At 42.1% G+C, this 13,235-nt stretch overlaps 3 protein-coding genes across 3 annotated transcripts in view; 1 reads left to right on the forward strand and 2 right to left on the reverse strand.

Annotated features, from left to right (window-relative positions):
* Positions 1–3,991, reverse strand: part of wasf1 (WASP family member 1) — a 29,164-nt gene extending 25,173 nt beyond the window's left edge. Inside the window, exon 1 of the mRNA XM_057352540.1 lies at positions 3,656–3,991. The gene's annotated coding sequence lies outside the window, so the exon portion shown is untranslated. The remainder of the gene's footprint in view (positions 1–3,655) is intronic.
* A 909-nt stretch (positions 3,992–4,900) lies between these two features.
* Positions 4,901–11,380, forward strand: cdc40 (cell division cycle 40 homolog (S. cerevisiae)). Its single transcript, XM_057353459.1, has 15 exons — positions 4,901–5,089; positions 5,412–5,498; positions 5,599–5,728; positions 5,866–5,955; positions 6,082–6,221; positions 6,447–6,543; positions 6,681–6,820; positions 7,227–7,301; positions 7,792–7,837; positions 8,599–8,700; positions 9,138–9,253; positions 9,331–9,464; positions 9,597–9,673; positions 9,751–9,895; positions 10,885–11,380. The coding sequence occupies exons 1-15, from the start codon at positions 4,907–4,909 to the stop codon at positions 11,060–11,062; spliced, it is 1,740 nt and encodes a 579-aa protein (XP_057209442.1). The 5' UTR covers positions 4,901–4,906; the 3' UTR covers positions 11,063–11,380.
* Positions 11,381–11,645: 265 nt separating this feature from the next.
* The window catches only part of mettl24 (methyltransferase like 24), a 14,144-nt gene continuing 12,554 nt past the window's right edge, over positions 11,646–13,235 (reverse strand). The window contains exon 5 of the mRNA XM_057353460.1: positions 11,646–12,870. Coding sequence (XP_057209443.1) covers positions 12,547–12,870 — 324 coding nt within the window. The 3' untranslated portion in view covers positions 11,646–12,546. The remainder of the gene's footprint in view (positions 12,871–13,235) is intronic.

Genomic DNA, 13,235 nt, shown 5'->3' on the forward strand with positions numbered 1-13,235 from the left:
TAATACTTGTAAAATGTACCACCACAACACAATCACTTTAAAAAAACTAAAGCATATACCATAAAAATAACCTGCAGTACAATTTAATATTATTTCAGTGTGAAAACCAGTCTACCAAAATCTCATTAACACACAAGTAAACTTCTACTGTAGTCTTCTTGCAAGTGAGAAAAAAACAGACTAGAAGCTTTTCTATGACTGACAGTATTTTAATGGAGGCTTCAATTCACTCCTGATCCATTTACTTCATTTACAAGTATTTGGTGTTTGTATTGTTGACAGGTAAAAGCCTGAACCGTAAGTATGATGACCCAATTTTTACTGATGGATTTCCAAGAAAAAAACATAGTCTTTATATTCAGAACAATATGGTCGTTTCAAAGCTGAATAAAAATGTATGAGAATTAAAAGTCAAAGCTCTAAAACAGACAATTAATCGTCATAATCGCAATGATTTATTAGACAATTAATCGTCAGCCAAATTTCATAATCGTGACAGCCCTACACCAGGTACACCGAAGTACAGCCCGGCAGGTAGTTCGCTGTATCTGGGCCGAATGAAAATCCAGGTCGAATGGATTTAGAAGCAGTCTGACGTCCGTCACGGCTCGTGTGGAGTGAAGGAGGATATTATATGTTATGATATCGTGTTATTCTATGTTTAAGACAATGTGAGTGCGTGCTCGATTCTCTCACTGAATCTCCTCCACTATCGTCTCTTTTATTTAACGGCGCTGTTAGTACAAACACTCTTTCACATCCCTTCACACGAGCTTTGAGTTACTAAAGAGAAACGAGTTCAGACCTTGTTCAGATGTTGTCTCTGAAGATTTGAGTATTCAAATGACACCGAATGACTCTGCCCGGTGTTTCCAAAACCTGTTTTGGCTGAGACTATATTCAAACTCCATGGTGGTGTTTGCTTAATAATTTTCACTATTAATTCATCATCATACTGAGGGATAGATCTGATTCTGAACACACCATTAAAACCCCATAAGCCATTTATAGAGAGCAGAATGTCACAGAGCGCTGACACGGATATAATTCAGCCAGAAATGAAAATTTTCCATCACTTTTTCATCCTCATGAGTTTCTTTCTTTTTCAGAACACAAAAGAAGATATTTTGAAGAATGTTTACAATCAAATAACACTGAACTCCATTGACTTCCATTGTATGAACACAAAACCACTGAGACATTCCTCAAAATATCTTTTTTTTGTGTTCCACTGAAGAAAGACTCACAGACAGGTTTACAAAGACACGAGAGAGAATAAATGTGTGAGAGAGATTTTTGTGTGAACTTGGCTAATGAGTAAACATTCAGGAAGCACCCAGAAACACATCTCGGGATAGCGTCTGTGTTTCACTCGGTGTCAGATTGAGAATTATGGGAGATGGAGTTCTCTGAGTAATCGCAAGGATTTGGCAACTTTTTGTCAAAGCATCACATCTCAGTAACACACGGACTGAGATGGACGATGACAACACACACACACACACACACACACACACATTATCACAGACACTAATCCTCCAGTTCTAAGAGCACAGACGGGTCTTTGTGGGGTTGTCCAGTCGAACAGAACGCACGAACAAAGACTCTTGTGTCTGATGTGTCCTCCTCACATCTGGAACCTACAGCGAGTTTAAGATGCTTCCAAGCATCATATGACCAGGTCATCTCTGTAACATCACTTTCTATCTCTGTTCACCTGGATCTACTTGAGCCACATGTTCAAAATGACTGAAAAGTCTGATTTCATCATTTGTTGGTTTGTTTGTTTGCCATTACTACAAAAATGTTCACTTAGGTGGCATTCCAATGTTTTAGTTAAAAATAGGTGACAACAGTTAAAATATACGACAATATTGGTGCATATACGTAAAAAAATATTTAATATCGTTTTTCATTTTTGCAGAATTATTTTATGACTAGAGCTACTGTGTTCTGTATTTGTTCAGGAATTACACACGCACACATTAGGCGCGAACGGAAAATGTATGCCATTAGATTCTATCCCCCTCCATCACACCTTATCTATATAAGAAAACATCTATATGACTGATCTATCCTGCTGAAAGACGAGAGAAAGCAGAGAATTTCGATTGGATGTAGTGGTTATGATGTCTGTGGGTCTCTGCTGGTAATGTGTTGGGTTCTATTGATGGGACGGGAACACCTCGCTAGAAAACCTTATTGAAATATGACCCAAAACACACTACATAATGGGATGTTATAATGGTTTTAATGGTAAACAGCTGATTTTTCAGCAGGGATCTAACGATTAACATTCTGTATATGACAACCTGTCTAAAGACTTCTATATAAAATCACATCATGTCATTAAATTACAATAATAAGCTATTCCTGAAGTGTGCGTGTTGTTTATTGTCATTGTTTATCCTGTAAAGCATTATCAATAAATATTATTCAACTTCTGCTGCATGCGGCCGCATAACGCCTACCAGTGACGATCGATTCATTTGAGTCGATTCTTTCAAAGATTCGATCGATATCAGCAAGCTGTTCGAGGGGAAGAGCTTTCTTAAAAATGAAAACTGTAAGGTGAGTGAAGCATTATCAATGCATTAACGTTTCTCTGGCAAAAACATAATCAGATTGATGGCATTCGGAACATGTTGGTTAACTACTAATGCGCATACGAAAAACAACCTATGGTGGATTTGGGTAAAATGGGACGCTTCGGACTGTCGTCCGAATGCAAAATGATTTTCAATCTACCTGATTATATCCTAAACTTGGGGCGAAGCGCATCTTTGAACCGTTTCCGTGAAGCGAAGCTTTCCAGCGAACCGAGTCATTCAAATGAATCACGCCTTCTAAGATATCGCACCTCATTCGCCACAGACACACTGAAAGCTGAACAACGATCGCGCACCAGACCGAGAAAAGTAGTCGTGCCTTCTAGAATATGCCATAATTTCATTTTAAGCGAATAAAAGGTTATTGATTTGAGAAGCGATGGAGATGCATTGTGCTTTTAGAAGTCTCGGGTTTCACAAAGCGAGTCTCTGCTGCCCTTCCCCCTGCATGCGCTCACATCTCCACTTTCACATAAAATCTCAAGATCTGAGCACTTCAGATTCAGTAAAACACAATAAAGACAAACCCAGTGAAATATTTGCAGTGCGATTGGGAGTCCACACAGATTAAGAATGCATTTGCATTTGATGTGATGTGTAAAATTGTGTTTGCCGTACAGATGTGAGACCCATTCCCTCCTGAATGAATGCATCAATCTCAGTCACATGCAACCGCAGGCCAGTGAACATGTAAGATCTAATTTCACGTTTGAATATCAAAACAAATCCCAACGTACATCAGTTATCATGTGTTCAGGATTCATCAGACTGCATTATGCGAGTTGTTTCACACACATGCATAATTGAACCCACACCTGTCATTCAGTCCTGAAGGGCCAAGCAGTATTCGTTTCAGTATTCAACAGTAGCAGTATTCAACCAGATGAATTTAATGCACGGCATGTTATAGGCACATTACTCTCCCTTCATTCCAATGCAGAGCTGCATTATGCAATTCTCAGTTTAAAGACAAACGACTGAGGAGAAAATGAAATAAGTGACATGTCAGTGCATACTTCATAACAAGCGCACATAAAGAATCATACCTGAACGAAATGTAATTCACTCTAATTTTTCCATGATTTGAAGAATGCGGTTTATTCCTTTATAATTCCTCAGTGTTGAGCTGTGGTCATTTCCCACATAACGTTACAGTACTGAAATACAGCTCGTGTGAATCGTGTGAAAGAGACCACCGCGGGACAGACGCACGGTCTCCGCTTGAAAAGGGGTCCGTTATGAGTATATAGCTGTTTTAATGTCAAAAACGCACGGTTACGTTCTTCTTCGCGGCAGCCGATTAAAAAAAATACATGAAATATAGCAACCCGTATGCAACCGGGCTGTGTTGCGTTCGTGTGGAGACAGAGGCGATAATTGGATGTCAATGTTTGTGGCTCCACCCCTTAGGCTGCGGATGGTACGTCCCGCTTTCTATTGTCGGAGCGCAGAAGCGCCGCAACACACAGCGACCCGCCCGTGGCGGGATCCCTCATCTGATTGGTCAATACGGAACTCAAACCACGCCCGTTCACCTAATCTCTGCATACACAAATACAAACCATTTATTTATTTGGCAATTGGCACCCAAAATATTATAGGCGCTGTACGTAATGTTGTAGGAACGTGACGTTCATAATGTTTCTAATTTCTAAAGAAAACACCGATATCTTTCTTAATTACGCCGCTCAATTTTAAAAAGATGTTTGTATTCTGGTTGAATTAATGCAGAAAGTACACCAAAAAAGCTGAACTACACTTATAAACGTATAAAAACAGGCATATACAAAACACATTCAAAACTACAATACGGGGGGGAAATGCGTGCACACTCTAGTACAGTACTGTGCATGATACACAGTAAGCGGCATACAGTATGCATACGTGCTGTATGTATTCCAAAATGTACAAAGCGCGTGAAGAGCACGCTGACGTTGGCTAGCGTGAGTTTAGAGGTCATATATGTTGTGCGTGTGGTTAAAGTCAGCAAAAACTGTTGAGCAACAAAAAATATACCCCAAAAATGTATGTAACATAATGCGCGTACAAGTCGCCATGTGCGCGCGCGTTAAGGCGGTCTCTTCAGGAGACGTCCTAAAAGATGTATAAACTCGTCTTGCCATTTTTAAATAAACACGTCCTCTAAACGTACCATGTGGAGGTATAAAAAGAATATAGACAGTTTCTGTTAATATGAGGGATAAAAGCTCGTCGTAAATTAATGCTGGAGATTACATTTTGTAATTAATTTATATAGAGTCTGAGGATCCGCTGACGAAAGAGTCACAACATTCAAGATGGCGGCGGCGGCAAGTTCCCTCGTTTCTTACGGCAGCGACTCAGATTCGGAAAATGAGTCGGAATCCGGCTCTGTTGTGCAGAAAGCGGATCCAGAGGCGGTCGCACACCTTCAGCCTTTAAAATCCGGCGGTATCACGACTTTAGCCGCCCTGAATTCAGCGCCTGAAGTAGCTGTGAAGGTACATACGTAACGCTCAGTGTCTGCAAGTAACGGTAGTGAGACCCCCAAAAGACTCAAATGAAACTCTAACGTTAGATAAACCCCAATTAGATCCTAAATAAAGGAATTTTGTCATGTTTTAAAGGTTAACAACAGTTGAGGGTTTGTAATGGTACTTTTAATTGAAACTGTCCATCTTCAATAGTGAGTTTAAAGAACAAAAATCTTTAAGAGAAATATATGTATTGTTATATACGGTATGTGACTGGTCTGATATAAGAACGGGCTTCTGTGTGCTGTTGTCTGGGCATTTAATAACAAGCGCATGTGTTTTTCTTCAGGAAGGTGTTGAGACCGGAGTGCATCTTGATCCAGCCCTTAAAGAAGTCGATTACAACCCTTCGTACGAAACCATGTTTGCTCCAGAGGTGAGGCGTGCAACAGGCAAACGGATGGAAAGAGAGGCACATAGATGTGTTTTACAGTAGGTTTCAGTCATATGTTGTGTAATTGATTCTCTCATCTCAGTTTGGACCAGTCAACCCATTCAGAACCCAGCAGATGGCTGCGCCGAGAAACATGCTGTCTGGATACGCCGAACCGGCCCACGTCAATGACTTCATGTTTGAACAGCAGAGGAGGACGTTTTCTACCTTCGGTGAGAGACACGTGTGACTCATGTTGTGCCATTGGATGCGATGATATGAACCTTCTATATGGAACCGTTACATTACAACACGCTTGAGTCGAGTGAGATCCACGGCTCATTTTAGTTGTGTTGTGTTTGCGTCACAGGTTATGCTCTGGATCCGTCTGTGGACAGCAGCAGTCAGGTCACAACCAACACTTACATTGGAGCCGTAGATGAGGCTGAGAAAAATAAAGGTGAAGTTCACATGATTCTGTCTTCCTTTCGCCGCTCGCAATTGTTCAACCACGTAGTGCAATGGAGAAACCCACCGCCAAATGTTTGTGGGCCATAAACGAATGCGGGTTCTTTTCCTCCACTAGGGCAGACCGTGTTCGAGACCGGACCCAAGAAAAACGAGAAGAGGAAGAAGCTGAAAGGAGGAGACGCCTCAGAGATTGACGACTTTCTGGGTCCTTGGGCCAAATTCCAGGATGAGAAAGATGTGGCCAAACCATCTGAGGTGAGCCGCTGAAAATCATCTACAGCTCCTGTACACTCCACATAAAGCATTATCTGATGGGACTTAATATCAAACATGACATGACTTCTGCAGGGTGAGAATAGAGCCGGTTCTGAATGAAATGTGGTTTATGAAGCCCTCAAACAAAGACAGCACTTCCTCAGAATGTCTTCATGCATGTCGTGAAGGTGATTTTTATTCGTGTGACCTGGTGTGGTTTAACAGGAGGAACAGAAGGAGCTGGATGAGATCACAGCGAAACGACAAAAGAGAGGGAGAAATGAAGAAGAGGCTCCAGCGGAGGAGAAGACCATCCTGCACAGTAAGAACACACACACACCAGCACGACAGTGACATCATCACACCACCTCTGACACACAGCCAGACTGACATCATCATTCAGTGTAATGCAGTTATATGTGTATGTGCTCCTAAACATCTCTCTCTCTCTCTGGTCAGTTAAAGATGCGTATGATTATCAGGGTCGCTCGTACCTGCACATTCCTCAGGATGTTGGCGTTAACCTGCGTTCTTCAGAAGCTCCGGACAAATGCTACTTACCCAAGAAACAGCTGCACGTTTGGAGCGGACACACAAAGGTGAGTTCTGATGCTATCTCTATTCATCTCTCTGATGTTATTGAAAATACAAATGACGCATGGGCGTCGGAACCATCGTATGTGGGTGGTTAGGACAGGAGTCAGGAATGTATAGTCACATCAGTTATGTAGTTTGTGTAAATGCGGCTTGTACTGTATTTTAGAAATGGGTTGAAATGATAATAAAATATATTTTAAAGCTGAAAGTGTTATCACACAGACATTCCCACTGTTGGGTTTGGGCCTAATGGAATGGTTTTCTTCTGTCTATTAGTGGCATTAGTATTCACAGTCTGTGTTTCTGGACACACACACACACACACACTCACTCTTGAGACCGAGTTCTGGTCAGTTTGTGTAAATAATTGAATCGTGTGTTATGAACGGGTCTGTTTTTTGTCTGTAGGGTGTCAGTGCCATCCGGTTGTTTCCTGCGTCTGGTCATCTGCTTCTCTCCTGCTCCATGGACTGTAAGATCAAGGTGAGACACACACACACACAATGGTCAAGTAACGCTGCGTTTGTACCGCCAGCGACTGTGTCGCTGTGTGTCGCTAGTCTCTTGCTACGAGGAGGTTAGAAGGCGTTCCTAGCTTCGGTTGCTCTAGTAACGTTTATAAACAAACTGCAGTAACTGACGAGAGACGGATGACGTGAGCTCCGCTGCTTCACTCCTTTTGGGAGTCGTTCATCATTTGCATAAGATTTTGCCATTTTCAATTTTGTCGTGTCGCTAGACACGCCCACTTCCTGTCGCCAACAGTCACTGCCGCCGTAAGTGGCCAGCTCTTCATCGAAATGAATGGAATGGTGTCTTAAGAGAGACAGTGAATTTGAATCCTAAAGTTTTACATTTGTAGTAATAAGCACAATCATTTGATTGGTGTAATAGTGACAGAATGCCAAAGATCTTGATGTTGTTTGTTTGTTTGTGTAGTAGTGATGTGTTTATGTTTTGTCTTCTCTTGCAGTTGTGGGAGGTTTATAATGAGAGAAGATGTGTGCGGACGTTTATCGGTAAGCGTTTCTGTTTAGTTACGTCTGCTGACGCTATATATAAATGATGGGATTGGATGATAAAAACTTCTGTCAGAAGCAGCGGTGGTCGGTCACACTTGCTCACGCAGACACAGTTAAAGATGTGCACGTAAAGTGATAGTTCACTCAGAAATGAAAATGCTGTCATCATTTACTCATCCTCAGGTTGTTTCAAACCTTTATAAATGTTCTGTTAAACACAATGAAAGATATTTGTTAGAATGTTAGCCATTTTCAGTTCTGTGACATCATCCACTACCATCTTTTTTTTGTTCTGTTGAACACAAAGTGAGATATGTTGAAGAACTGAGGAAAATAAAGAGTTCTGGGGCACCTTTGACCACCATTTAATTCTTCCTACTATGGCAGTCAATGATGTCACAGAATTGAAAATGACTCACATTCTTCCAAATATCTTTCTCTGTGTTCATCAGAACAAAGTCATTTATACAGGTATGAAATGACACGAGGGTGAGTGAATTTTCATTTTTGGGTCAACTATCCCTTTAATGATATTCATGTAATGAAGAGTTTGAGGAGAATATTTCTGTTTCCCACTAGACTGACTCTGTTTGACTGTCCTCATGTTTCATTCATGAGAGAGAGAGAGCGATTGATGGTGTTTTAGCAGGTGGAGAGAAACTCCAGAATCTGTCAGTCGTTTGTAGGGTTGTGATGTACTGTATCTCATCATAAATAAATAACTGAAAGTCTTGTTTGTGTTTTGTGTGTTTGTGCAGGTCACAGTAAAGCCGTGCGAGATGTGTGTTTCAATAACACCGGCACACAGTTCCTCAGCGCTGCCTATGACAGATATATCAAACTCTGGGATACAGAGACCGGTGAGACACACACACACACGTCTGGTTTATTATCTCTGTGGGGACAGTCCATAGGCATAATGATGTCTATACTGTACAAACTGTATATTTGATCCCTTCAACCTAAAGATCATCGAAAACGTCTTGCAGTTTGAGATTTTCCCAAAATATTGTTCTGTACGATTTAAAAGCTTTTTTACCTTAATTTTGGTCGCCACGGTGACGCGTGTGTTCAGGTTTAAGTCCCCACCGGGATATAAAATCAAGGCCACGCACACAGTGAGAAACACACATCAAGGTCTTACTCCGTGTCCTAACCAGACATGATGCTGCGTCACACTTTGTAAACTCTAAATAATCTCATGGACTTGAGGCATTCAAGCCTTCAGATGACAATATGAACAGAAATGTGATTTATTTTGCTTGTGTGTGTGTGTGTTGTTTTTGATTTCTTTCAGGAAAGTGCATCGCACCCTTCACTAACAGAAAGGTCCCTTACTGTGTGAAGTTCAACCCAGATGAGGACAAACAGAGCCTGTTCGTGGCTGGGATGTCGGATAAAAAGATTGTGCAGGTAACCCCGAGCTGTTGTTCGTCTGATGAACCGTGGCAAACGGGAGAGATTTACAGTGATGTGTTGTTGTTGTGCAGTGGGACATCCGCTCCGGTGAGGTGGTGCAGGAGTACGACAGACATCTGGGAGCGGTCAACACCATCACATTCGTGGATGAAAACCGTCGCTTCGTCAGTACATCTGATGACAAAAGTCTGCGCGTGTGGGAATGGTGAGTCAGACACTTGCGTACTTCAGTCTTCTGTACATTTGTGGCAGATGTAGAGATGTGTGTGACAACTCGCCCCGGTGTCTCCGACATATAGAATTGTGTGTTAATGCTTTGTGCGATGGTCTCTTTCAGGGATATTCCTGTGGACTTTAAATACATCGCTGAACCCAGCATGCATTCAATGCCCGCTGTAACACTCTCACCTAACGGTAGGTTACACACTGGTGTGTGTTAGCAGTCATGTGTTGGGTTGATAGAGAGAGTATTAATGTTGTGGTATCCGCAGGTAAATGGTTGGCCTGTCAGTCGATGGACAATCAAATCCTGATATTTGGAGCTCAGAACAGATTCCGTCTCAACAAGAAGAAGATCTTCAAAGGTCACATGGTGGCAGGATATGCCTGTCAGGTGGGCTTCTCTCCTGACATGAGGTAGGAAACATTCCACGTCTATTCTTCGTGCACCTCAGGTTTAAAACAAGAGCTGTCATCATGCCATATAACTGCAGAGATCACTGCACACGTGTTTCCTCAAGCTTGGGTTTTACGAAAGGTCACTCTGTGACGTCTTGATCTGCTATTGGTGACACATCTTTACGTGATATGAATGTACAGGTCAGAGGTCACCAGACCACTGAAATGCATCGAGCTTGTGTTTCTGGTCTGCAGCAGTCACGCGTGTGTTAAAACTGTTGCGTGACTGCAGCATAAAGGCCTGTCCACACCGAGACGATAATCGTTTTTCCGAGACGTTTTTCGACGTTCATACCCAAGCGATTTTCACTGGCGATGAGCCGAGTGAACTTGCAAATTCACTTCCTGACATGGATGGCGCTTAATGAAAAACAGAAATGGCCCGGTACACAAGGTGGCGCTGCGCAAATTTATGCTTCTGACAACGAGACACGGCTAATGTGTGCTCGGCAGGACAGTTTTGTGCTTGAGCGCCACCAAGTGGTGTTTTACTGTAATTTCAGCAGCTCCAGGCACGTGAACGAAAGGGCCAATCTCATTGGTCGGCCAGTTTTTAAACCAAAAAACAAGCCCGAGGCATTTAAAAAAAAGATAGACGCTTTTACGCCTGCCATTTTGCGCGTCGGTGTGCACACTCACATTGGCACCCTTTGTTTAGTCACGAGGCGTTAAACGTCGACGATAGACGCGCACGATTATCGTGCCGGTGTGAACAAGCCTTTACACTCAGTGTTGACGTCACAAACATTTTCATCAGAATGAACATCTCTGTTTCTCTTCAGAGACTCTGTTTTTCTTGTAACGTGTATTTGTGTGCGAGTATATTTCATGTTTCTGTGCTTAAGTACTTTTTTTCTGGTATCATGCCAGTAAAGCTTTTTGAATCTGAATCGGGCGATCGATCGTGTTGTTTGAATGATAGCGATTTTGAAACCGTCTCTTCACAGTTATGTTGTGTCCGGCGATGCTGATGGGAAGCTGAATATTTGGGATTGGAAGACCACTAAGCTGTACCATCGGATCAAAGCTCATGATAAAGTGTGTATCAGCGCTCTCTGGCACCCTCACGAGACGTCAAAGGTGATCACATGCGGCTGGGACGGACAGATCAAACTCTGGGACTAAACACAAGAACACATTCACACATCCTTCTTTTATCCCTATGTAATGTTTTCTTCTCTATCGTGACGCACAGTTCAGGCTGTGATCTTCAGAGATTTATTGGGCTGGTATCCAGTCCTGAGAGAACAACTGCTTTTATCTCTCGTTTGGTTTTTTAATGGTTGAGAACGTAACGCTGGGCTTTAACAGCATCTTCAGTGTGTCACATGTCTCTCTTTTTGATGATAATAAATGTGTGTAGTTGAGTGGTGATGTATGTGTTTGTGTGTGTTTTGGAGGGGTTCGGCAGGTCTTGTGTTAATCGAAAATAAACATTCTGTCATCATTTCTTCTCTCTCATGTGTTTGTACATCTGTATGTGAGTCTTTCTTCGGTGGAACACAAAAGAAGATATTTTGAAAATGTTTTGTTCATTCAATGGCGTTCAGTGTTGTTTGATGATAAACATTCCACAAAAAATCTTCTGTTGTGTTCTGAAGAAGGAATAAACTCATACATGTTTGACATGACATGAGGATGAATACAAAAATTAAATAAATAAATTCAAGAGAACAAGAATTACACCATCAGACAGGCTGTTGTTGTTTAGTGGTTTTATTGATAAAAGTGACATATTTTCTTACTAAAGACTATTGGGATAGAATTGTTGATATATTTTAATCTGAGATTTACGAATGATGACAGGGTTAAATATTAATATCACATAACGTCATGAATTATTTGTATTTATTCTTTACACAAAATTGTCCTACAGGTGTGACACTTGTATAAGTCATATAACCTTTGTGAAGAGCAGATCAAACTTGGTATCTTAGATTGAGGTTTTATGTTATTACAAGCTCGTGTGATGTAGTGGAAACACAATCTTAATAGCAGATGACAGCTTCTGGAAAAAAAGACGGTAAAATCAAAACAACTTTGTATTACACATAAAGGATATGCTTTTTCACATTATGTGAATGTGAGTGATCATGCAATATTTGGTTTGTTCTCAATCAACTTTAGTTTCTATTATGTTCAGACTGTTCTGTGCTCCCTACATAGGCAACATACAGTGTGTCATCCTAAAACAGATTTCCATTACAGATTTGCGAAATATGCCTTTATCGTATTGCCTGAAATTGCGAAATTGACGCGTTTTCATTGGGCGTGTTTTCAATGCGCTTTTTCAATTTGCGCACTTTGAAGGGTAATGGAAACCTGGCTATAGATGTGTAACGGAGGCCAGCGAGTGAAGAGCTGTGCGGTGTGTAAACCTCACTCCCCGACCAACAGAGACGCTCTAGCGACAGACGCTAGTGGTCTTTAGCCTCCTCGTCAGAGCGCCGTCTCCCATCCGGACCGACGCCGGTTCGAGGCCCGCGCAGAGCGGTGCGAGTGGGACCGGTTACAGATGCACTGAAATCTTTCCATGCACAGTTCTCTAACCTCCCGAGAAGACGTTGTGTTGTCATTACGGAGTGTTTTATATCTTCAGGGTGTGCTGGTTATGTGTGTGGTGAGAAGTGAGTGTTCACCCAGCCCAGTATATAAGAGCTGCTGGTGTTCTGGAAGTTCCGCTGTAAGAACACGTGAGGTTTCGTCGGGTCGCTGTAGCTGTGATACAGGAGGAAGTGAGCGCGCTCCAACTCCCTCAACAGACTGAACCAATAGCGAACCACCGAGGGCTCGTCTCCGCCCACTTCAAACCCCGCCCAGTGCAGGTGCACCTCTAGAAGCAGCAGACCGATCGAACCCAAAACGTCTTCAAGGATCAAGTTCTCCAGAATCTTCCACTCGGCACTTTCCATGTCTAACTTCAGCACGTCCACCTTACAGAGAAATATCATCTGTTATTCATTCAACTGAACTGAGACACGCACAACGCATCTGTGTTATCTGACGGCTTTGATTTGTGACTGATGTGTTGTGGGTAAATGGGGTTTTATGATCTGTCATTTTCAAGGTGTTTGTCCTGTGAGGCCAGATTTTGGAGTTTGAGCTGTAGCTCCTCTGTATGTTTGTATCTGTATAAAGCAAAATCTTCATGTGAGATATATGAGTTTCTCCTCAGAGACCATGAGAAAGTAGAACGAGTTCTTATTGAGGACGAGAAGATCGACCTGAATTACTGCTCAACACGGTGAACACACCTGCAATCTCTCTCTCTCTCTCTCTCTCTCTCTCTCTCTCTCTC

This window comes from Triplophysa rosa, linkage group LG15 (genome assembly GCF_024868665.1).
Source record: "Triplophysa rosa linkage group LG15, Trosa_1v2, whole genome shotgun sequence".
Taxonomy (NCBI): domain Eukaryota; kingdom Metazoa; phylum Chordata; class Actinopteri; order Cypriniformes; family Nemacheilidae; genus Triplophysa; species Triplophysa rosa.

Coding starts and splice junctions, on each gene's coding strand:
- cdc40 (XM_057353459.1), top strand. CDS start 4,907: ATGGCGGCGGCGGCAAGTTCCCTCGTTTCTTACGGCAGCGACTCAGAT. Junction 5,090..5,411: donor CGCCTGAAGTAGCTGTGAAG/GTACATACGTAA, acceptor GTTTTTCTTCAG/GAAGGTGTTGAGACCGGAGT. Junction 5,729..5,865: donor GAGGACGTTTTCTACCTTCG/GTGAGAGACACG, acceptor TTTGCGTCACAG/GTTATGCTCTGGATCCGTCT.